The 22219-nt window shown below is 51.4% G+C and overlaps 1 protein-coding gene across 11 annotated transcripts in view; it reads left to right on the top strand.

The window, feature by feature from the left end:
• Positions 1 to 22219, top strand: part of KDM2B (lysine demethylase 2B) — a 114191-nt gene that overhangs the window by 21495 nt on the left and 70477 nt on the right. For 8 of the 11 annotated variants that reach the window (XM_070475225.1, XM_070475222.1, XM_070475221.1 and 5 more), the window contains 4 exons: positions 2970 to 3152; positions 3355 to 3457; positions 14661 to 14754; positions 16034 to 16187. In XM_070475225.1, the coding sequence (XP_070331326.1) occupies positions 2970 to 3152; positions 3355 to 3457; positions 14661 to 14754; positions 16034 to 16187 (534 nt within the window). Of the gene's footprint in view, positions 1 to 2969; positions 3153 to 3354; positions 3458 to 11078; positions 11264 to 11880; positions 11970 to 13141; positions 13279 to 14660; positions 14755 to 16033; positions 16188 to 22219 lie in introns of those variants that run through there. The other 3 variants (XM_070475227.1, XM_070475229.1, XM_070475231.1) reach the window with 3 other exon arrangements.

The following is a 22219-nucleotide window of genomic DNA, read 5'->3' as shown; positions in this document are numbered from 1 at the left end:
TGGATGTTTTCCAGGTTGGGAGGGAGGGGTGTGTGGGTCATCTTGCCCAAAGCAAGGAGGGTTACTCTTATCTGCCTCCGGGTACCCCCAGGTCATTTCTTCAGTTCAGCTGTCATTTATATGTGAAGTAATAGGTTAAATGCTGGACAGTAATAAGGATAACACTCAACATTTGTTTATTTATTTAGTCACTATTTTAAAAATATTTATTTATTACTGTATTTATTTGGCTGTGTCTGATCTTAGTTGCAGCATGCGTCCTTGACGCACACAGAATCTTTGGCTGCCAGCATGTGAACCCTTAGTTGCCGTCTATGGGATTTTAGTTCCCCAGCTAGGGATGGAACCCTGGCCCGCTGCAGGGAAAGAGCAGAGCCCTAAACACTGGACCACAAGGGAAGTCCCTATATTTTTAAATAAAAATTTTTTTTTTTTTTACTACACTAGGTCTTTGTTGTTGTGCCCTGGCTTTCTCTAGTATCAATGCTAGGGCTTCTCATTGTGGTGACTTCTCTTGTTGTGGAACACCAGCTCTAGAATACCTAGACTTCAGTAGTTATGGTTCAGGGGCTTAGTTGCTCCCAGGCCTGTGGGATCTTCCTGGATCAGGGACTGAACCCACGTCCCATGCAATTGGCAGGTGGGTTCTTAACTATTGTACCACCGGAGAAGTCCCTCTATATTTTTTAGGATGTGTGTTTTAAGTGGGTAGAAGACTTTTGGAAGAAAAAAGATAATTGTATAAAAACCAACTTTGTTGGTCATTTAGTGTCTGAGTGTTTTTGTTTAATAGTATCTTTACTGAGTTATAATTCACATACCATACGATTCACCTGTTTAAAGTGTACAATTCAATGGTTTGTTGTCTGTCCACAGAATTTGTGCAGTCATCACCACAGTCAATTTTAGAACATTTTCATCACCCCTCATACCCCTCACCCCTCTCCATTAGCCATCCTTTTAGACTGACTGGCAGAGATTTAACTGATGCTGAATTTCCCACCACCTCACTTTCTCTACCTGTAATTATATATATTAAAAAAGTTTTTTTTTTTTAATTTTTTATTAGAGTGTAGTTGAGTGGGGAAGATCCTCCTGGAGGAGGGCATGGCATCACTTGGACGGAGGATATTGGAGGGTTATGGTCCTTTGGGTCACAAAGAGTCAGACATGACACGTAGTTGATTAAAATGTTGTGTTAACTTCAGGTGTATAGCAAAGTGATTCAGTTATACATATACAAGTATCTGTTCTTCTTCAAATTCTTTTCCCATTTAGGTTATTACAGAATATTGAGCAGAATTTCTTGTGCTACACAGTAGGTCCTTGTTGATTGTCTATTTTAAATATAGTAGTTCCACCTGTGATTATAAATGAAATTGGCCAGTTAGGTAATACTTCCTACTTGCAGACACTTCTCAGAAGTCTTTCATGTGCATTAGCTCACTTAAATCATACGACAACACCATAGGCTGGCTACCATGTTATAGATGGAGAAACTGCTACTTTGATGTCAAGAGACTTGAGGGGCAGCTGGGGTTCAAACCCACAAAGTCTTAGCTTAGTGAGTGGAAGTCACTCAGTCATGTCTGACTCTTTGGAACCCCATGGGCTGTAGCCTACCAGGCTCCTCTGTCCATGGATTTCTCCAGGCCAGAATGGGTAGCTGGTCTCTTCTCCAGGGGATCTTCCCAACCCAGGGATCAGGGATCAAACCCAGGTCTCCCGCATAGCAGGAGGATTCTTTACCATCTGAGCCACCAGGGAAGCTTAACTATTGTGTGTGTGTGTGTGTGTATATATATATATATATATATATATATATATATATATATATAAAATTTATTTTTAATCTTTTTTAATCCATCCAGTCTCTAATGCATCGATGCATTTTTCAATGCGTTAAGTCTTAGTTACAGAATGGGGGGTCTTCATTGCATCATGCAGGATCATTCCTTGTGGCACACAGATTCTCTACTTGTCCGTGGGCTCAGTAGTTGCCATGTGGACTTTGTTGCTCCTCGGCATGTGGGATCTTAGTTCCCCAACCAGGGATTGAACCTGCATCCCTTGCAATTGCAAGGTGGATTCTTAACCGCTGGACTGCCAGGGAGCTCCCCAGCATAACTACTATATTGTACTGATGGGGCAGCTAGCTCCAGGCCTTTAATGTCCACTTGCCCCCGCCTGCAGGGCTGTGAGTCCCATCACCTTCCTGCCCAGTGAATCTCCTTCCCCAGGGGACTTTGCGGATGGGACCCTGAGCAAAGTGAGGGAGGAGAGGCAGGGGGAGGTTGGAGGCTGGCCAGAAAGTGGGGAGAGCTGGGGGGGCAGCTGTTCTTTTCCCCTCCTCACTCTAATGGCAGTTCTCTGCCAGGTGGGCTTTCCAGAAAAGCTGAGCAGAGCCCACCTGCTCCAGGAGCCCTGGTAAGGAAGGAGCCGGCACTGTCCAGAGCTTGGCCAGAATTTCCAGCAAAGTTCAGGGATGCCCCCTGGTGGATTTGCACTCCTGACTCAAAACCAGAGTGATTCTCCAAGGCTTCCTGGGATCTATGGGGCGAGGAGCCAGCCTCTGAAGGCGGGGATCATTTTTCAGCCTTAGCGTGTGATCAGGATTCAGTATTGCAGGGGCCAGGGGCCGGGGTTGGGGGTTAAAAACCTTGGTGCCGGTGTTAGATGGAATCGGCTTCAGGTCCCAGCTTTGCTGCTCAATAACTGAGTGTTTGGGGGCAAGTTAGTTGCGGAGGAAAACAGATCGATTGAAGAGGGATTCCTTTAAAGATTGCAGAACGATTCAGTGAGGAACACTGATGGGATGACGTCATTGAGCAGACACGGCGTAGGGGTGTAGGATGCTGAGGCATGTTCGGGATGCTGGGTTAGGAGCAGGTTTTGTTTTGTGGGGCCTCCCAAGTAGGATCTGGAGCCCTAGCTGGCTGGAGCCACCAGCCTGTGGATTCTGCCCTCAGGTAGCCGGCGGCTGGTGGATGTGATGGACGTGAACACCCAGAAAGGAACGGAGATGAGCATGTCCCAGTTTGTGCGGTACTACGAGACGCCCGAGGCCCAGCGGGACAAGCTGTACAACGTCATCAGCCTTGAGTTCAGCCACACCAAACTGGAGCACCTGGTCAAGCGGCCCACCGTGGTAGGTCCCTGGCGGTTCCCCTCCCCAGTCACCTTCCCCATCCTCTCCTAGCTCGAGGCCAGCCTGCACCCACCCATGGCGGGAGGGCAGGAGGGATTTGGGAGCAGGAGGAGGAGGAGGAGGAAGGTTGAGGCAGTGATGGGGTCCGACTTAAGGGTACCTGGGGCCAGGAAGCGCTGACGGTGGCCTGGCTGGATTTCAGGTAGACCTGGTGGACTGGGTGGACAACATGTGGCCTCAGCACTTGAAGGAGAAGCAGACGGAAGCCACGAATGCCATCGCAGAGATGAAGTACCCGAAAGTGAAGAAGTAAGACTGGCTGGCTGGTGGCGGGAGCTGGGAGTGGGTGACTCTCAGCCTTGTAGGGGATGAGGGCTGGAAATGAGCCTGGGCTGAGGCCACAGCTCCTTGGGGTGCTGCTGGGATGTGAGTGCTGGGGGTCCTGAGTGTGGGCAGGTTGGCTCTGCATTCTGCTCTGGGTCTGGATTCTTCATCCAGATGGTTCTTTGGCCTTCCTGCCAGCCCTGCCCACGGGGATGTGATCTGAAGAGGAGGAGGAGTCATGGAAACCATCTCTCTGTGCATATGTGTGTGTGTGTGCGTGCGTGCGTGTGCGTGCTTGTCAAACATTCATCTACTCCGTCTAAGTGACAGTGTGTCTGTCCTAGGAGTGGATTTTCTAGGAACCCACCGTGGACACTTTGCTTTTGCTGAGGGCTGGATAGGGGTCTGGTATTATTTTGCTTTCTGTTGTTGAGACCAGGCACCTCTGATGGAGAAGAACCTTCTCTGAATAAAGCCAGGGGCCACTTCCTCACCAGACACTCCTTAGAGAGACAGTGTCCTCTAAGGGGGAGGTTGGTGCTGCGCTGGGAAGTTTGGCCACATCTAATTACGGGGACATCACTACAGGCAGCGTGACCAGCAAGTCCTGAGACCAGTTATTTAACACGGGCAGAGGTGGCTGCGAGCACCTCCGTGTTCTAGGATTTGAGTGGCGGACCCTTGGGATGACGAAGTCACCTCGGGGCTCCTGCCATCTCGGGCCCTCTGTTTCCATCTCTAAAATGAGAATGAGATGCTCGCGGCCCAGGGAGTTGCTCTGTGCTTCCTAGAAGAGTTGGCTCTGGTGGTTCTGAATCCATTAGCATCTCTCTGCTGAGCCCTGCTGCCAGGAGTGCCCCCAGGAGCTTAAAGACTGTGAACTTCTCATTCACTCAGCCCTTCATTCAGTGCATATTGAATGCAAACTCTGTGCCAGGCTTTGTAAGGGAGGCCAGCACGCTGGTCCGTTTTGCTTTCAAACTCTCTCTCTCTGTTTAATTACTTCTCAGGCATTTTTTCTCCTCTCAGAGCTGATGCTCCTTAATGCCCCTTGGATCTGGGCTGCCTCGAAGGGAATGACTGGGCTCAAGGTGGGGTTGGTAGGAGGGTTTTCAATTCTGTTCTGTTTCGATGCAATCGCAGCAAAATTCATGGAGACCCTGGGACAGGGAAGTAAAAGAGAAACAGGTCTAAAAGCCCATACCTTCTGGCGAACAACAGGCCATTAACGTGAGGGCAAGGTGCAGCTCTCATCCTGTGTGTGTGTGTTAGTTGTGTCTGACTCTTTGTGACTCCATGGACTGTAGCCTGCCAGGCTCTTTTGTCCATGGAATTATCCAGGCAGGAATACTGGAGTGGGTTGCTATTCCCTCCTTCAGGGGATCTTCCCGACCCAGGGCTCAAACCCAGGTCTCCTGCATTGCAGGCGGTTTCTTTACCGTCTGAGCCACCAGGGAAGCCAGCTTTCATCCTAGGCAGACAGAAACAGGTTCCCAGAAGGGAAATGGGGAGAAGAGAAATCCTTTTTGGCTGCTGGCCTCAGAAAATCCTCTCAGAGGGGATATTTGACATGGGCTTTAAAGGACAGAGGAGATGGGAGGGAAGTGAGGAGGGATGGAGGTAGGCAAGGGCTGAGGGCCTTGATGGAATCACAGAGGTGGAGCTTGAGGAACAAGAGTGGGACTCAGATTAGAGGCAGATCCTGGCTCTCTTTGATTGATCGATTGATTCCACCTATAGATTGAACATCTGATGGGTGCTGGGCACTGAGAATACAGTGGGGAGAAAACCATGTGAGCTCCCTGCCCTCAAGGAGCTTATGGTCTCTGCAGGAGACCTATTAATCCAACGATCAGAGGAACAAATGGAAGTTTGCAATTGTGATGAGGCCACAAAGCAGAGACCCCTGGTGCTACAGCATGTGTGCTAGGGGATTCATCAGGTCAGGAAGGGCAGGGCAAGCCACCCTGAGCTGCAGTCTGAAGGGAAGAGGAGTTATTTAAGTGAAGAGACCTTGGAAGAGCTTTTCTGACTGTGTACCAGGAGCCTGGGGTGGTGGGTTAGGCTGTGAAGAGGGTGGAACGGAAGGACTCGCCAAAAAGGCCGGTGGGAGTGGAGCAGAGAGAGCGTGCTAAGTCATTTCAGTTTTGTCCGACTCTGTGACCCTGTGGACTGTAGCCCGCCAGGCTCCTCTATCCGTGGGATTCTCCAGGCAAGAATACTGGAGTGGATTGCCATGGGGGTCTGTATTTCTCCTAAGAGCAATCAGAAACCTCTTGAGTTACCAAAAAAAAAAAAAAAATCATTTTTTGATTACTCGGCATGTGGCATTTTAGTTTCCCAATCAGGGATTGAACCTACACCCCCTGCACTGAAGGGCAGAGTCTTAACCATTGGACCACCAGGGAAGTCCCCTGAAACCTCAGAGATTTTAAGCAGAGAGGGATGTGTTCATATGTGCATTCTGCAAATCCTGCAGCTGTAGTGTGGATTGAAGGAGATGTGGGGGCAGACTGATAGGAGCAGCCATTGCATCATCTACCTGAGGATGGGTAATGGGGCAGTGTTAGGGGAGAGCAGAACACAAACGGGACATGTATTTAGGAAGGTGAGATAGACAGCCTTGGGTGACAGATTTCAACTGAGTATGTCTACCTTGCCTGTCTGAGATATTCAGTGTATTCTTCACTTTATTGAAAGATTCCTTTAAATAGTAAGCTCTGTTAATACACTGAGAGTTCTATCTAATTACCAAAAAAAGGGTCACCCACAATTTTCTAGAACCACATGTCTTGGACATATTGGTTGGATCATGTGGCAAGTAAATTTACAAACCCTGTCAGTGACTTAGAACTTGTTACAGGATTTGAAGCTTGTTAGGACGGAAATTGTCGCCTTGGAAGTAGTACATTTGTTCAGCTGAAACGAATGCTGACTTCAGTTAATAAACAAGGTAAAAATCCCATGATGATGAAGTCCTCTGGGATCACAGAATTGTTCTTTGGAATTTAATTAAAACGACACTTTCTAGAAATCGGAGTTTTCATGCTGGAGGTGCCTGGAGAGTGGAAACAGCTGAAGGGTCACCTGAACCAAGGGTTTGCAGCGGGGCAAGAGGAGGGTTGCAAACCCATGACTGCTTCCTCCCCGGTTCCAGGATTTATGCCCTTTGATCATGGTGAGGAGGTAAAGAATTTTAATGGATTTTTGTTCAGGAATTTCAGGCAAGGAAGGGGTGGAGACAGTTGTCAAGGGGGTAGTTGCAATGTGTGGGAGACAGAATATGTGTAAAGGGTACACTAGTGTGGGAATTCTCTGGTGGTGTAGTGTTTGGGACATGGTGCTTTCACTACTGTGGCTCCCACTGTATCCTTAGTTGGGAAACTAAGATCCCACAAGCCATGGGGTGTGGCCAAAAAGAAACAAAACCAGCTTAGGCCTGGGCCTCAGTTCTTCACTATGTGGGCCTCTCTGTAAGGCTGCTTTGAGTGTCCTCAAGACATGGCAGCTTCCTGCCCTCCATCAGGAGTGGTTTGAGAGAGAACAGGAGGAAGCTACAGTGCCTTTTATAACCTAATTTTGGAAGTATATACTTTTTCGGTCACGCTAAGTCCCTTCATTCATTTTTGACTCTTTGTGACCCTATGGACCATATAGCCTGCCAGTCTCCTCTGTCCGTGGAATCTTCCAGGCAAGAATACTGGAGTGGATAGCCATTTCCTCCTCCAGAGTATCTTCCCAACCCAGGAATTGAACCTGCGTCTCCTATGTCTCCTGCATCGGCAGGCGAATTCTTTACCACCAGTGCTGTGTGGGAAGCCTGACATACTGTTCACTTCTGCCATATTCTAGTTAGTTAAAGCAAGTCACTGAATCCAGCCCACACTCAAGGGAGGGGGATTTGGCTCTGCCTCTGGAAGGGGTGGGGGAGCACTCAGAGACTTTTTGGAAGTGTTTTACAGCTTCTACAGTAATCTCCTAGGTCTGTGACATGGGCACACGTTTTTCACTTAGGACTGTAGGATATTTTAACACATTTCAGAAAGAAATGGGCAAGTCGTTTCCCTTCTCACCTGCTCACACTCAAGGCTTGCAGAAATGAGGTTTGCTGGTGTGTTGGAGATATACTGTGGACCAAAAGCGCTCAGAAGCCCAGCCTAAACGGGATCCCACAGAAAGCATACACTTGGCTCCCCTCCAGTTGAAAATTGACCACATTTTTTCTCCATGTACTTTCTGGAAGTAGCAGGAAGAACAGGGGAATAATATGGGGGTACAAAGGTGAAAGAGGATGAAGGCAGGCACTGGGAAGACCAAGTTTGGGGCTGCCTCTGCTACTCTCTGTAGCTATGGCAAGTGTTTCATCGCCTTTCTTTAAAAAAAAATAAATTATTTGTCTATTTGGCTGTCCAGGGTCTGAGCTGTGGCAGGCAGGATTTTTTTAAATTGTGGCATGTGAACTCATAGTTGTGGCATGCAGAATCTAGTTCTTGACCGGGAATTGAACCTGGGCCCCCTGCATTCAGAGCATGGAGTCTCAGCCACTGGACCACCAGGGAAGTCCGGATCTTTTCTTCTGTCTACAAAGCAGGGATCTCTCATCCCTGCCCTGCCTCCCTGCCATGCTAAAGGGAAGATGAAGCCTACAGTGGATGTGAAATGTAGTTGGGATAAAATGTTTTTGTCCATGTGGCCTCATGTATAGACACACAGAGGCTGCAGCTGCCATTGGAATCCTGGCATCCACTGCTTTCTAATCTACCCTCCCTCACATTTGCATAGGGCATCTCTACAACACATATTTACCTTCTCACTCTCATCAGTCATGTTTGCTGGCATCGTAAATGATTTTCCCTTTGTAATATATCACACAGAGAAATTGACATGGAGAGGCTGCTGATGTCACACATGGGCCATGCCCTGGACCCAGGCCTCTGGATTCCTGGGTTTTTCCTAGTACCTCGAAAAGAAGAGCAAAGAAAATTGTCCTTTCCTGTGGTGCCATGTATGGACCCAGGTGCTGTGTTTTATACTTAGCACACAAATCTCAAAAATATAGGAAGCAGGTTACTTTCATTGTTGTTCAGTCGCTAAGTCGTATGGGACTATTTGCAACCCTGTGAACTGCAGCACACCAGATTTTGCTCAAACTCATGTCCATTGAGTCGGTGATGCCATCCAACCATCTCATCCTCTGTTGTCCCTTCTCCTGCCCTCAGTCTTTCCCAGCACAGGGTCTTTTCCAATGAGTCGGCTCTTTTCCAATGAGTTGGCTCTTTGCATCAGGTGGCCAAAGTATTGGAGCTTCAGCATCAGTCCTTCCAGTGAATATTCAGGGTTGATTTCTTTTAGGATTGACTGGTTGGATCTCCTTGCAGTCCACGGGACTCTCAAGAGTCTTCTCCAGCACCACAGTTCAAAAGCATCAATTCTTCGGCACTCAGCCTTCTTTATGGTCCAGCTGTCACATCCACAAACAGATAAATGGAAGCTGAAATTCACAGTCGTTCAATGCAGTATGGATGTAGCTAGCAGCTGAGCGTAAGTCAGTAGGAGCTGGTGTGGCTTCTGGATAACCGAAGAGGCAACGTTTAAAAAAAAAAAAGCTTTTTTTAAAAAAAAAAAAAAAAAAAAAAAACAGTGCTGGCCAAACCAAGTCAATTCAGGGCCTAGTTTGATCTGTGAGGGCCATGAGTTAGAGGGCCCTGAGTAGTTTAACAAATATGATGCTGAGTTGCAGAGGGGGGGAAAGATTTGGTCCAGTTCACATAGCTGATTAAAATAATTATAGGGCTGTTGCTGGGTGCTGCATTTACATGAATGAATCTGGTGTGGTCCCTCCTCTCAAGTAGCTGAGGCGTTTGTGACTTGTAAAAGTAATATGGGGAAGTTCCCTGGTTGCCTAGTGGTTAGGATTGGGTGCTTTCCCTGCGAAGGCCTCGGTTCAATCTCTGGTCGGGGAACTGTCTTGTATGCTGGTGATGTGGCCAAAATACAAAATTAAAAAAAAAAAAGAAAGGTAATGTCTCTCACGTGGACAGCTTGATCCTGTCAGGGCCTTCTCTCTTAGATCATTTAACTCAAAGACTGGTGCTCAGATTCAAGGTCAGGGATAATCATTGTCATGACTATCTTTTCTTTTAAATAAGCAAAGTATTCATAAGGTAAAAAATTCAACCTTTTCTAGGGCGTTTACAGTTTAACTTCACAGCAGGCCATCAGGGAGGTTCCAATGCGTGAGCCATCCTGTAAATGACACCAGAAAGCAGCACCCTGGGCCAGGGTATTGACCACCTTGAAATGGCTCAATGTTCACTTCCCTAAAATGGAGATTATTGGGTTGTTTTGAGGGTAAAATGTTATCATACCTGTAAACAGCTATTATTATGAGCACCTGATAATTGGAACTATTCGTTAAGAATAGGTAGCCTGGGGAATGGGATTTGGCTAAAGAAAGGAGTAGCTTGATTTCTGTCTCTGCAGCCAGCATACCGCCATCTCCTGCCCTTCTTATAGTTTGGGAGGAGGGGGGGAAGGGTGGGATGAAAAGTGGGCTGTTGTCCTGATGAGCCTGCCTGGGATGGAGGGAACTTCTGATTTGAGCTGGACTGACTCTTTAGGGCTTCTCTGGTGACCCAGTGATTAAAAAAAAAAAAAATCCACCTGCCAATGCAGGAGACTCCATTCTGGTATTCTTGCCTGGGAAATCCCATGGACAGAGGAACCTGGCGGTCTACAGCCCACGGGGTCAAAAAAAAGATTTAGTGACTAAACAACAGTTCCTTCAGTTAGTGTCTGAGGTTTGGCTTAACCTAAAGACTCTGCTGTTTGTGAGTCTTGGGATTTACCAGGGAAATGTGGGGAGAATGGCTGAGAAACTCTGAGACAGGCTGTTTGGATAAGTACCTCACTTCAAGGGTGGTGATCAGGGTGAGTTACTACCTCTGAGCCTCTCTGCTTTCTCACCTGTAAAATGGGTACAATCCTAGGAATGACCTTACAGGGTTGTTGTGAAGATTGGATTAATCATCAAAATGTCTATCTCAGTGAATTTCCACAGGATTTCTATGATGTGGGGTTACAGAGCTACTAAGGGGGCAGATAAGGGAAAGGGCTGCAAGAGCATCTTAGAATGCAAATAAACTTCAGGTCACCTCCCTGCCCTCAGGACAAGGATCCTGCTGAGAGAGGGGAAGTGGTCGTCCAAGGTCATACTGGCAGTGTGTTTTAAGGCCAGAGCAGCGTTCCTGGTCCCTGGGCTGCCACACCCGGGATCTGACAAGCCCTACACCTGCTGGCACTGGCCCTTCCTATAGCCTTGCCCCGATGGATGCATTTCAGGAAGCTAGTTTTGCTGGGTCGTCGCCTTCAACAGCAGGATAGCATCCACACTCCCTGTAAACGTGTGTGCGGGAGTCCCCGGGCGCCTGCCAGTAGAACAGAGGTGGGGAGAGCTATTCTGGTGCCCCCACCCAGCCCGGGTGAGGGGGCGGCCGTGGGCGGCGGCGGCGTCCCCTGGCGCTGGTCTGGCGCGCTTCCTTGTCACCGCCGCGGCCTCCCTCCGCCTCCCTGGCGGCCGCTGTGCCGCGCGGGTGTTCAGTTTCAGCGCGGGGATGAGTGCAGGCTGCGCCCAGCTCCCTGAGAAAGGAAGGAAGCCAGCAAGCGAGGGCTTCGCGGTCCTCTACCGGGGCCTGGCTGCGCCGTGGAGGGTGCTCGGCTCTGGCTGCCGGGGCCGGGCGAGCGTCCAGCTTCCACCGCCCAAGGGGACACCCGGGAGCCGCACCGCCGAGGGTAACCGCGGGCGGGGCTGGGCGGGCGTCCCTGCGCGGGCTCCGGGCTGCCCGGGAGCCCCCACCCCTTCAGGGCGCGCCGGGGCGGGGTGTGGGTCGCCTCCCGCCCACGGGCTGAACGGCCGGCGTCGCGGAGCGGCTCTTTGTGTCTCCCGGGGCTGCGTGTAAGTGTGTAGTGTGTGTGCACGCGTGCGCGCGCTCATTGCCTCCAGCCCCATCACCCGGTGCCAGCTTTCCAGGCACCCCCCCCCCCCCTCCGCCGCGCGCCAGACCTTTGCCCGAGGGGACGCCCCCTGGGCTGCTGGGGGAGTTTCACCAAGTTGGAGGGAAAAGGGCGGGGTGGGGTTGCCCCGCCTCCCCAGACCCCAGGCAGCGCCCCAAAGTTAGTGCTGCAGGTGCAGCGCCCCCACCTTCCAGGCTCCTCCCCAACCAGCCTGAGCCTTGGGAGGCGGGAACCCCCCCAAAGGCTTAGCTTGGGGGTGCCTGATATTCAGCCGCCAACTTAGACGGTGTCCTGCACAGAAAACCACCCGCGCCGTGGGGCGGGGGTGGGGGGGGCGCGGCTTTCCGGGCAGGGGGCGGCCGCGGCCGCGGCCCAGGCGGAACCAAGGCTGGCTGGCCGGCCGCCGCGAGAGCTTAGCGGCCGTGGCACCGAGCCGGGATGCCCATGTGACTGCGGTGTGCTTTGGAAGAGGAAGCTGTTAGAGGTCAGTGCAAAGGCGTCACGCCAGAGAGAGCCAGAAGCCGGAGTGAGGGGGGAGACGTGGGATGAGCACGGCGGGCGAAGGCTGCAGGCACCAGGACCGAAGCGGTCCTCTCCCGGCTCCCCGGGCTGCCCTAAAGCATGCAATTGCCCGGCAGGAGGGACGGGTCGGTCCCGGCCGTCTGGAAATGAGGGACCTGGGAGGAGGGACCTTTCCTGGAGAGGCGGGTCTGGAAGTGGCTCCCAGGAGCTCTGAGGGGCCTCAGAGGATGCTGGAGGGTGACTGGGAGGGCAGAGCAGACACCAGCTCAACTTGGAGAACTTTCCTCTGCACGCAGCAGCCGCAGCTCCAAGGGATTCCCCTTCCACCCTTGCTGGGGAGGTTGGGGCTGGGGCTGGAGATGGGCAGGTTGAGGTGGGTGACCTGTTTGACCAAGCAGGCTTGGGTCTGGGGCCCAGGAGCCAAAACTGCTCTCTTTTCTGCTTTGGGCACCGGGGAGAGTGTCCAGCTGCAGGCCAAAGGAAGCATCTCGCCTTGCTCCATCCCACGAACACTTAAATTGTTTTTCTTAGACTGTTCTGCCAGGGGCCTGGAGGAGGTGGAAATCAAGGTTAGATTAAAAAAAGAAAAGAAAATCGAGAGGAAGAGATGGTTTTAGGAAAATGAGGACTAATATTTTGAAGTGGTGCTTAGAGAGAAGAGGTCGGTGTGGCCCGTGGGGGTGGGGGTGGGGGCTTCAGCACCCCCTGCCCCTTGAGATCCTTGGAGAGAAGAGAAACACCCAGGCCTTCGGCGTGGGGACCCGGCAGGGTGGGCTCGGAGGAGGCAGTGGGGTGTGGAGCCGGAGCCGGAGCTGGAGCTGGGACTTTAACAGCCTCAGCGCCAGCACCGCCAGCACCGCAGCCCGCTCCTGTCTTCGTGACTGGGCTGCGTCCTGCGCTGTCAACTACACCCCTCCGATGGGGTTGCTAGGCAGCGGGGCTCTGATGTGCGGGAAGGCCTTCTGATTTGTCAGCCTCCTGCAGACACATGGTTAAGGCTCCTTCCAGCCTATCCGGAGGAGGGACGCGGGGCACGCCGCCTGCATACTGCCGACAGCCCCAGTCCACCTGAATGTGAGGTGCAAAAAGCAACCAGAGGGAGGGGCCACCTGGAACCCTCCAGCTTCCTAACCAGCTCTTCCCCATGCCCCCCTCCTCCCCTCCACCCCATTATCTCCTCTTAAGCTGCAGGTTCCTCCCTGCCCGTCCCCGCCCCATTCCTCCCCTCTTCCCCAAAACCGTGGAAAAGCAAAGTGCAGCGGGGAAAAGAGGTCAGTGGGGTAAGCATGTGTGTGCGGGCCTCTGGAGGTGCCCGGGTGTGTGGGCATGAGCCCTGGGGCACTGCCCCCAGCAGTGGTTCTTGTGGGAAGGGGTAGGTGGGAGGGAGGGGGCCCTGGCACCGCCATCTGCCAGGCCCAGACCTGGAAGCCTGGCCATCCCCCTCCTGAGCTCTGCCTACCCCTAAGAGGGCAGCAAGTGGAGGGGGGAGGGAGGAGACCACCGAGTAAGGAAGGATGGCTTGTCTGGCAGTTGCTGGCGCTCAGAAAGCAGTGTTGCTGGCCGCTTTCTTCTCCCAAATGCACTTCCTCTGTCCCAGCCTCTAAGGGCCAAGCTCTCCGTCCCTCCTTCCCTCCCTCTTTGCCTCTCCACCATCTCACCCCTAGGGTCTTTACCACTTGACTTTTTTTTAGCAGCTTTTTTTGAGATGTACTTCACACACCATTCATCCATTTAAAGTGTACAATTCAGTGTTTCTTAGCATGTTTACGGAGTCGTGCAACCACCATCAATTTTGGAACATTTTTGTCACCCCACAACAAAACCCAGTACCCGTTAGCTGTCACTCTCCATTTCCTCCCCCAACCTCCTTCAGCCTCTGGCTACCACTGTCCTGCTCTCTGTCTCTAGATTTGCCTACTCTGGACAACTCATACATGGAATCGAACACTGTGGTCTTTTACGGCTGATACCCTTGTACTTTCAGCTGCATTGCTTACTTTGCAGTCAATTGCAGTTTGTCTTGCCATTTAACTTTTTCAGGGCTGTGTTCCAGTAAGAGCGTTTCATCCTTCAGGTCAGGGGTCTATGCTTTTCTCTAAGTGCCATTCCTAGCTCTGGGCTGGACCATTGCTTGGCTCTCAGTCAATGATTGTTGAATGAAGGAGGAGATGAATGGGGACTAGTAATTGGCAAGCATTGCAGGTGGTTTACAACTGAATTCCAGGGGGCCCAGCTGCTGCAGAGGGGCCTGGCAGCTTGGGAGAACAGCAGGTACAGGGGCTGGAAGGAGTAGAAAGGAAGCCACTTGCTTGGGTAGGAGGTATGGGGGTGGGGCAAGAGTAGAAACTGTCTGCAAGGAAGAAACGAAGTGGCCCGTGGGTTGCCAGTTCTTTCTCTGGCAGGAACCTGAGAACAAAGATGCCTCCCCCAGCCTTGGGGGCAGGTAGCCAATGCTTGAGATTCATCACGAGTGATCACAGGGGCTTCCCCTGTGGGGAACTCCAATTAGGTTTGGGTTTTTAAAAAAAAGAAAATTCCCCAGCGTCAGCGTTTATCAAAGGGCAGCAGGTCAAGCATCTCTGAAACTCTTTGCTTACCTCCTGTGATTCAGGCACTGAATTGTTTTTTCGGTTTTTTCGCTCCTGTGCTGCAGGTACTGTCTGATGAGTGTGAAGGGTTGTTTCACTGACTTCCACATCGACTTTGGAGGCACTTCCGTTTGGTACCATGTTTTCCGGGGTGGGAAGGTGAGTTGAGTTGAGTCTCTTCAAATCTCTGTGCATCCCTGACGGTTTGTGCATGGAGGGGCTCTCACCTTTCTCCTTCCACCCACCTTCCCCAGCAAGCCCCCACACTGTGAGTACTTTGAGGGCCACTTGGTCCCCTGGGGCCACCTCCTCACTCTGTGTCTTTTTCTGGAGGGAAAGATCAAGGTCAACTCTTTTGCATCACTTCAGATCACCTATTCACCCCTGTTCAGCCAGTCCAATCAATGTCCTAAGCATCTTAGGCCTGATTAGGAGCACGCATGCTTCAGTCCTGTCTGACTCTTTGTGACCTCATGGACTATAGCCTGCCAGGCTCCTCTGTCTATGGGATTCTCCAGGCAAAGATACTGGAATCGGTTGCTATGTCCTCCTCCAGGGATCTTCCCAACCAGGGATCAAACCTCAGTCTCTTATGTCTCCTGTATTGGGAGGTGGGTTCTTTACCACTTGCACCACCTGGGAAGCATCTTAGGCCACATTAGAACTCCAGATTTGGCTCCCAAGAACCCCCCAGCATTCACTTCCCCCAGCTATAGTTTCAGCTCCAGCACTGTGACCTTTTAGTCCAGTCTAGTTGCTGGCACCACCTGCCTCCAAGAACATTTTCCATGAGGGACAGACATCACCCAGGGAAAGGAGGTGAGGCATGTGTTCAGGATGCTCCTGCTGTGTCTGCCGCTGTGTGCCTGTCCATGTGGGAACGGAGGGGTCCCTACATGGGCGTGGGTGTTCCTTGAGAATATGTGTGTGCCGTCCTGCTCCTCTGGGTCTGTGTGTGCATGTGTTTTAACCAAACGTGTTGGGAGAAATTCTGGGTAGAAAGTCACCCCACTTGGTTCCAGATGTTTTTCCTCCTTCTCCAGAGCGAGCACAAGCTGGGTTTATTTATTTGGCCATTTTATCATACAACTTAAGAAATCCCCCTTCCTCTCCTCGCCCCACCTCCCCCTATAAGCCCATGGCTCAGGAGAAAGAATGTTCTAACCAATCTAGAAAGTCTTTCCACCCTGGTGTTTCAGCTGGAATGAAGATTCTCTAAAAGCAGGCAGGAGGCCTCCCAGACCAGCAGCACAGCCCTCCCTGTCCCTCCAGAGACCCTTTGGGGAGCCTGGTCCTAGAGGGGTCTGCAGGGATGGGTCCTCCCCCATCCTCTCCGCTCCCAGGCAGGTGGGGCTGTCTCCTGGCTGGTGGCAGAGCCTGGAAGAAATCAGAGACTTTGGCCTGGATCTTTAACCGATGGCTTCCTTTCCCTCCTAAGATCTTTTGGCTGATTCCTCCAACCTTGCACAATTTGGCACTGTATGAGGAGTGGGTGCTGTCAGGCAAACAGAGCGACATCTTCCTGGGAGACCGTGTGGAGCGATGCCAAAGAATTGAGCTGAAACAAGGCTACACGTTTTTCATCCCTTCCGGTAGGTTCCTGTGAGGCTGGCACTGGGCTGTCTCTTAGCAGCCTCCTGTGACCAGGGGTTTAGGCCAGGCGGTGGGGTCTCTCTGGCAAGAGAAGCAGGCCTCATGCTGCAGGGGAAAAACCAACCTCTCAAGTGTACCTGTTTCTTCCTGCCTGAGGGCTAGGATTTTCTCCTGGGAGAAAGCCAGAGCCCTCCCAGTCTGGGGAAGTTTGAATGCCTTCCTCTAAGAAGTCCTGCTGAGATTTCTGATAGTGAGGATGAGGGTGGTCCTGTGGGGAGGGAAGGGGTGACTTTACCCTCCGGGCTGGGGAGGGGGAAGAGGAGGGTTGGTCCAGGGGAAGGACAGACCCCATGGAAGCCTGGGTAGAGAGAAATGCACCCAGAGTGTCAGCCTCCTTCCTGCAGAATGAGATGAAATGTAATTGGGCTCAAGGTCAATTCCTGCACTTGGACTCTCCCCTTCCCCCCAAAATAATTAGCTCCATGACTACAACAGAGGGCAGTAATTAAGAGCACGGGCCCTGGGGCCAGAATACCCCGCCCTAATTCAAATTCCTTCTCTGATGGTTACCAGCTGTGACTTCCTGGAAATGACTTAACCTCTCGGTGCCTCAGTGTTCTCATCTGTAAAATGGTAGTAGTGAGGACTGAGTGAGCCAAGACCTATTTGCCTATATCTCCTAGGAGATGGGCTGAGGGCTTTTGGCCAGTTACAGGCTGAGTCACTAGGGGATGTGGCCAGGGACCTGGGACCTTTAGGCTGCCTTGGTGGTGGTTTAGTCTCTAAGTCCTGTCCAACTCCTGCAATCCCATGGGATTCTCCAGACAAGACTACTGGAGTGGGTTGCCATTTCCTTCACCATAGGCTGCATTAGTGGAAGCGTTCTGCCCAGCATAGGGGAGGTAACAGTCCCACTGGATAGAAGAGTGAGTGAGAGGGTTAGGCCACCTGATTGTGTTCCTTGTGGGTTGTAATTTGGAGAAGTCAACCTGGAGAGAGAGAAAAGAGTCTAGATATCACATCAGGTGAGTCACAAAGAGTTGCAAAGAGTCGGACAAGACTGAACAACTGAACTGAACTGAACTGAGGCAAATTTGAAGGAGCAATTGGATTGTTTCACTGCGGAAGTGAAGATGTATGGTAATGGCCGTCAGCCAGTTGAAGGATCATCTGGAAGAAGAGGTGTCGCCAAGTAGTATTGGACTGACTTGCTCTGCTAGGCACTGAGCTCCCCATCACTGGAAGTATACAAGTAGAGGTTATATGCCAAGGAGCCTGCAGAGAATTTGCTGCTGAATGCAAGTGTGGATTTTAGGGCAGGCATATCCTTTGAGGCCAATAAGATTCATTGGATGGAGAAGATAGTCACACTTAAGTTTCTGAGAGTTGGACTGGAGTTGGCCTTGGGTCTGGACCAAACTGTAGTGTCAACTGAAGGAGTGGTTGTGGTGATAGTTCCTGCCATGGGGGTGTGGGACCTGCACATGTGGGTTCTTCTAGAAAGTTGGGCAGAGATTTCACTGGTCAGGTAATCTGGGATTCGGAGGTGGCAGGGTTTTGTGGGGGTAACTTGGTTGTCAGGGCCCCGGATCCATCTTTGGACCTGCTTGAATTGGGGAGGGTCGGGACCCCTGCTTGAGGCAGGAAGGAATTGTAGTTGGGGGCAGTGTTTATGGAGCATACCCTGGCTGGTGTGGTGTGGAGAGGCGGGGAGGAGGTGGTAATCTGCAGTGGGTTCAGGGCCACTCTGGGTTTTGGAGGATTGGCCCTGCTGGATTCAAAGGAAGGCTGTTGTGCTCTTGACCTTGCTGTTGTCTTTGTGACTTTGGGTTAATCTTTTCCCTTCTCTGTGCCTCAACTGTCCCATCTCTACAATGGGGGCAGGGTGAGGCTGAGCTCTGAGACCCTCAAGATCCCTCCCAGGGACTTCCCTGGTGGTCCAGTGGTTAAGACTCCACCCTTCTACTGCAGGGGGCACGGGTTCAAATGCTGTGTGGTGTGGCCATAAAAAAAAGATTCCTCCCAACTGTGTCCCCTGAGTCCACGCCTCCCAGCCTTCCCAGGAAGACAGGCCTTTTTCTCACAGGGTCTTTTGCTGAACTGGGAGGTGGCTCATCGCTTTCCCTAGATCTGGGATAGGAAGGGTGTTAATTTTGGTGACTTAGGCAGATTGAAAAAAGTCTCAAGAAGCAGCCGTGTAAACCCCAGCTGGGGTATGACTGTGTGTTGAAGGCAGAAAGAAGAGATGTGGATTTGAACTGCAGCTGGCAGGAATCTATTTAGATCCCAGCAAAGGCTTTTGGCCCTAAGGGTCTTGAGTGAGACTCTAGGATTTTTTTCCTGGATTTTTTGGGAAGAGAAATAGAGACAATTGAAATTTGTCACCTTCTTGGGGGCAGGGTGTACACGTGGTTCCAGGCATTGATTTCATGAACCTTGTAATTTTGCTAAATATGGGCATTACTTAAAAACAACAACAACCTGTCACCTGTTTGTGCTGTTGTTTTATGAAAGAAGACTATTCTGACACTAAAAAAGATGACAGTACATAATTCCAGAATAAAGAACAGTCACTAGTTTTGAGTCTAGAAGGCTATACCATCTTCATTTTTCTTGTTTGTTACCAACCTGTAAAAACTAAAGGGCCCGAATTTTGGGGTCACTGAGCATCTTGGGTCCTCATGGGAGCCCAGGGATTCTTGCTAGCATCATATCCTCTGAAGTGAACACACATCTGAGATTTGTGGTAGCTGGGATGTGGCTTTGGGGAGAGAGCCTTGGGGATTACCCCCCCCTGCATACGTGAGCTTTTGGGTGTGGAAAGTGGAGAGTCTCACTCTGGCATTTCCCACCCCTGACCTGGGTTTTCACCTCAGGTGACCTCAGACGTGTTCTGCCTCATGCTGGCCTCAGGCCTCCCTCCCCATCAGCCCTGCGCAAGATGATAGATGCTGGTGGGAGAGGGAGATGTCAAATGTAATGATATTTTTGTGAGACTTGGTTGAGCCTTCTTTTGTCTGAGGGTGAAGGGGTTGGGTGCTAGCTGTGCTTCAGAGGTGGTGGTTATTCAGACATCCTTCCTGGGTAGTCCAGGAAAGCTGCCTGGAAGAGGAAGACTGTCGAAGGTAACCGAGGAGTAGGATGACCCAGATAAAGGGGCTGGGGTTTGTCCCGCTGAACTGGCCAGCTCTCAAAGGTGGAGGAGGTGGGACTACAGTGGCCTTGCCAGTCCACACAGAGTCAAGAGTCCAGAGTGGGTCGGGCATCCCCAAGATTCAGTCTGATCATTGGGAGTAAGGAAAGCTGGAGTTGGAACTCAGCAGTGGAGCTGGTGACTTTTTCCTTTGCTTGATCTGACCTATGTCCAGGTCCTCTTTTGGAGAACTATAGTTAATAATAATAAGAATTTACATTACTGAGTAATGATCCTTTTATGTACATAAGTTCTTTGTACATAAGGAAACTGCCCCCCACGCTTCTCTAGTTGCAGCACGTGGGCTCTCTGGTTGCAGCGCTTGGGCTGAGTTGCCCTGCGGCATGTGGGATCTTTGTTCTCTGACCAGGGATTGAATCCTCATCTTCTGTAGGGAAGTCCCATTCCACCCGCTTTTTAAAAGTGAAGGTTGCTAAGGTCCAGAGGAGTGAACACACTAGTTCAAGGTCACACAGTTTATAAGTGACAGGGCAAGATGGGAGCCCAAGTGTGTCTGGTTTCAGATCCCACCTGGTTTCCTGCAGCCTGGGGGTCAGCAGACTTGGGCTCTGGTCCCCTTCTTGGCTCCGCGACTTGGGGATAATTGTGTGCTCATTTAATAGACTTTCTTAAGGGTCCACTTGACACTGTGAAAGGTGCTGGGGAGGCCAAGAGACAGATTTCCTCCATCGTGAGTGCATAGCCAGCCAGCTAGCAGTAGGATGGTGGAGCCCAGTACAGGCGCCTGGGAAAGACCCCCTCAGTCAGTCATCTTTGCCCGGTAGTAAAATTCATAGTAGCTCCAGGCATTTCCTAGACTTGGGCCAGTCTGAGAAAACAGTAACTCACAGCTATTTAACAGTGTATTGTGGCTTGGACCTGAGATGATCCATCTGTAAAATGGGTACAGAGCAAGCAGAGAAAGAAAGACAGTGAAGCAGGCTGGGGTGTAGGCCTCTGGCAACCCAGAGGATTGCTGCTCAGCTCCAGCCAGTTAGGCCCAGGTGGGAATGGGGTCTGGGGGGGGGACCATCATCTCATTTATCAGTTAAGTGTTAGTCACTCAGTCATGTCCGACTCTTTGCAACCCCATGGACTGTAGCCTACCAGGCTCCTCTGTCCATGGGATTCTCCATGCAAGAATACTGGAGTGGGTTCCCATTTCCTCCTCCAAAGGATTGTCCCAACCCAGGGATTGACCTGGCTCTCCTTCATTGCAGGCAGATTCTTTATGGTCTGAGCCACCAGGGAAGCCCATTTATCTGGAGTGGAAGCCAGTTCAGATAGCCTTGTGAAATTTCCCTGCTGTGATAGCACAGGCAGGCCAGACTCTACACACCCCTGGTTGTGATGCAGCCCATGGCCTGGGACCAGCGAGGAGGTCCTGGAATGGAGAGGCCATGCTGGCAGCTGTTGTGCCCAGCCCTGGACCTGGCCCCGAACAGGGTGTTCATGGATGTTCCTGAAAGCAGCAGGCCATGGGCCTCTGGGAGGCACCCTGAGTTTTGTGAACTGTGGACATACCCCTGTAGCAGCCACTGAGATAGACAGATGTGGGTCAGGGCCTTTGCATTCCGAATCCTGAGTGGCTAGACTGTGGGTCTGGCCTTCTCAGCCCCTCAGGTCCCAGAGAACACACCTGTCAGGTTTTGTTGGGTTGCCTGCTTTCCTTCCATGACTGGATCTGTCTCCCATTGCCTGGCCTCAATAGCCTTTGTTATTACCTTCGTATTGTTGGAGACTCTGGCCCAGAAGCAGGAGGTAGATGCCAGTCTCCCGGCACAGTTGCCAGTCTGGGGACACCTGTCCCCTGGTGCTTCCTGGGGTGCAGTGAATGAGTCGCCATCGGGAGGGTGGGTTCAGATGGGACTTCTGAATTTTATTACTTCCCCTCCCTGGTCGTTCAGAGGTAATTTTATTAAAAATTTTTTTTTTTTTGCCTGTGCCACGCAGCATGTAGGATCTTAGTTCTCTGACCAGGAATAGAACCTACACCCTCTGCAGTGGAAGCGTGGAGTCTTAACCACTGAACCTCCAGGGAAGTCCCAGAACAAGCATTTAAAATGTGAAAAGGGCTGGGGAGAGGGGCTGGGCAGCAACTCTAATCCAAGTAAGGCTGCCTGACCCACCTGCAGGGCACTGGCCTGGAGAGGAGAGTGAAGAGAAGCTTCTAGAACCCCTGAAATATCTGGGAGCACAGATTCCCTGCCCTCACACCACCCCCCCACCCCCACCCCCCACCCCCGGCCCGCAATAGCACCTCTCGCATCAGAGGGATAGCTGTAAGTCAGGTGTGTCTGCCTTTCCAGAAGGGAGAGTCCAGGGCTGATGAACGCAGATTCACGTGGCCGTTGTTCTTTCTGAAGCCCTCGTGATGGCTGAGACTGCAGTGAATATCAACAGCAGTTGCTTACATGGTTTGAGTTCTTACTCACAAGGGAAGCAGTGGTCTTCCTCATTTCACACAGGCACGTGGAGGCCAGGAGTGGGGACAGTCAGGTGCCCCAGGCCACATGGTGGATCAGCCCTGGAGATAATCTCCGTCTCCGGGCATGAGCTTTTGTAGGGTGGGAGGTGGAGCATAGGATGGGGACCCAGGAACCCTTGTCCCATTTGGGCTTCAGCCCACCATGAGTATCTGCCTGAGTCCCGCTGTCCTAGGTCCCAGCCTTGGGAAGTGTTGCTTAAATAATGCTGATGGTGGTAACCACAATCATAACAGACAGCATGGCTCTGCTTGGTAGAAACAAAACAATGTACAGTTGAGAAAATCAGCTGGTCCACAGCTGAGGCAGAGAGGCTGAAGCAAATGTGGGAACTGTGGCTTTGGAGGCTGCA

Source organism: Odocoileus virginianus, chromosome 12 (genome assembly GCF_023699985.2).
Source record: "Odocoileus virginianus isolate 20LAN1187 ecotype Illinois chromosome 12, Ovbor_1.2, whole genome shotgun sequence".
Lineage (NCBI taxonomy): Eukaryota > Metazoa > Chordata > Mammalia > Artiodactyla > Cervidae > Odocoileus > Odocoileus virginianus.
This window is presented reverse-complemented; position numbering and strand designations above follow the sequence as displayed.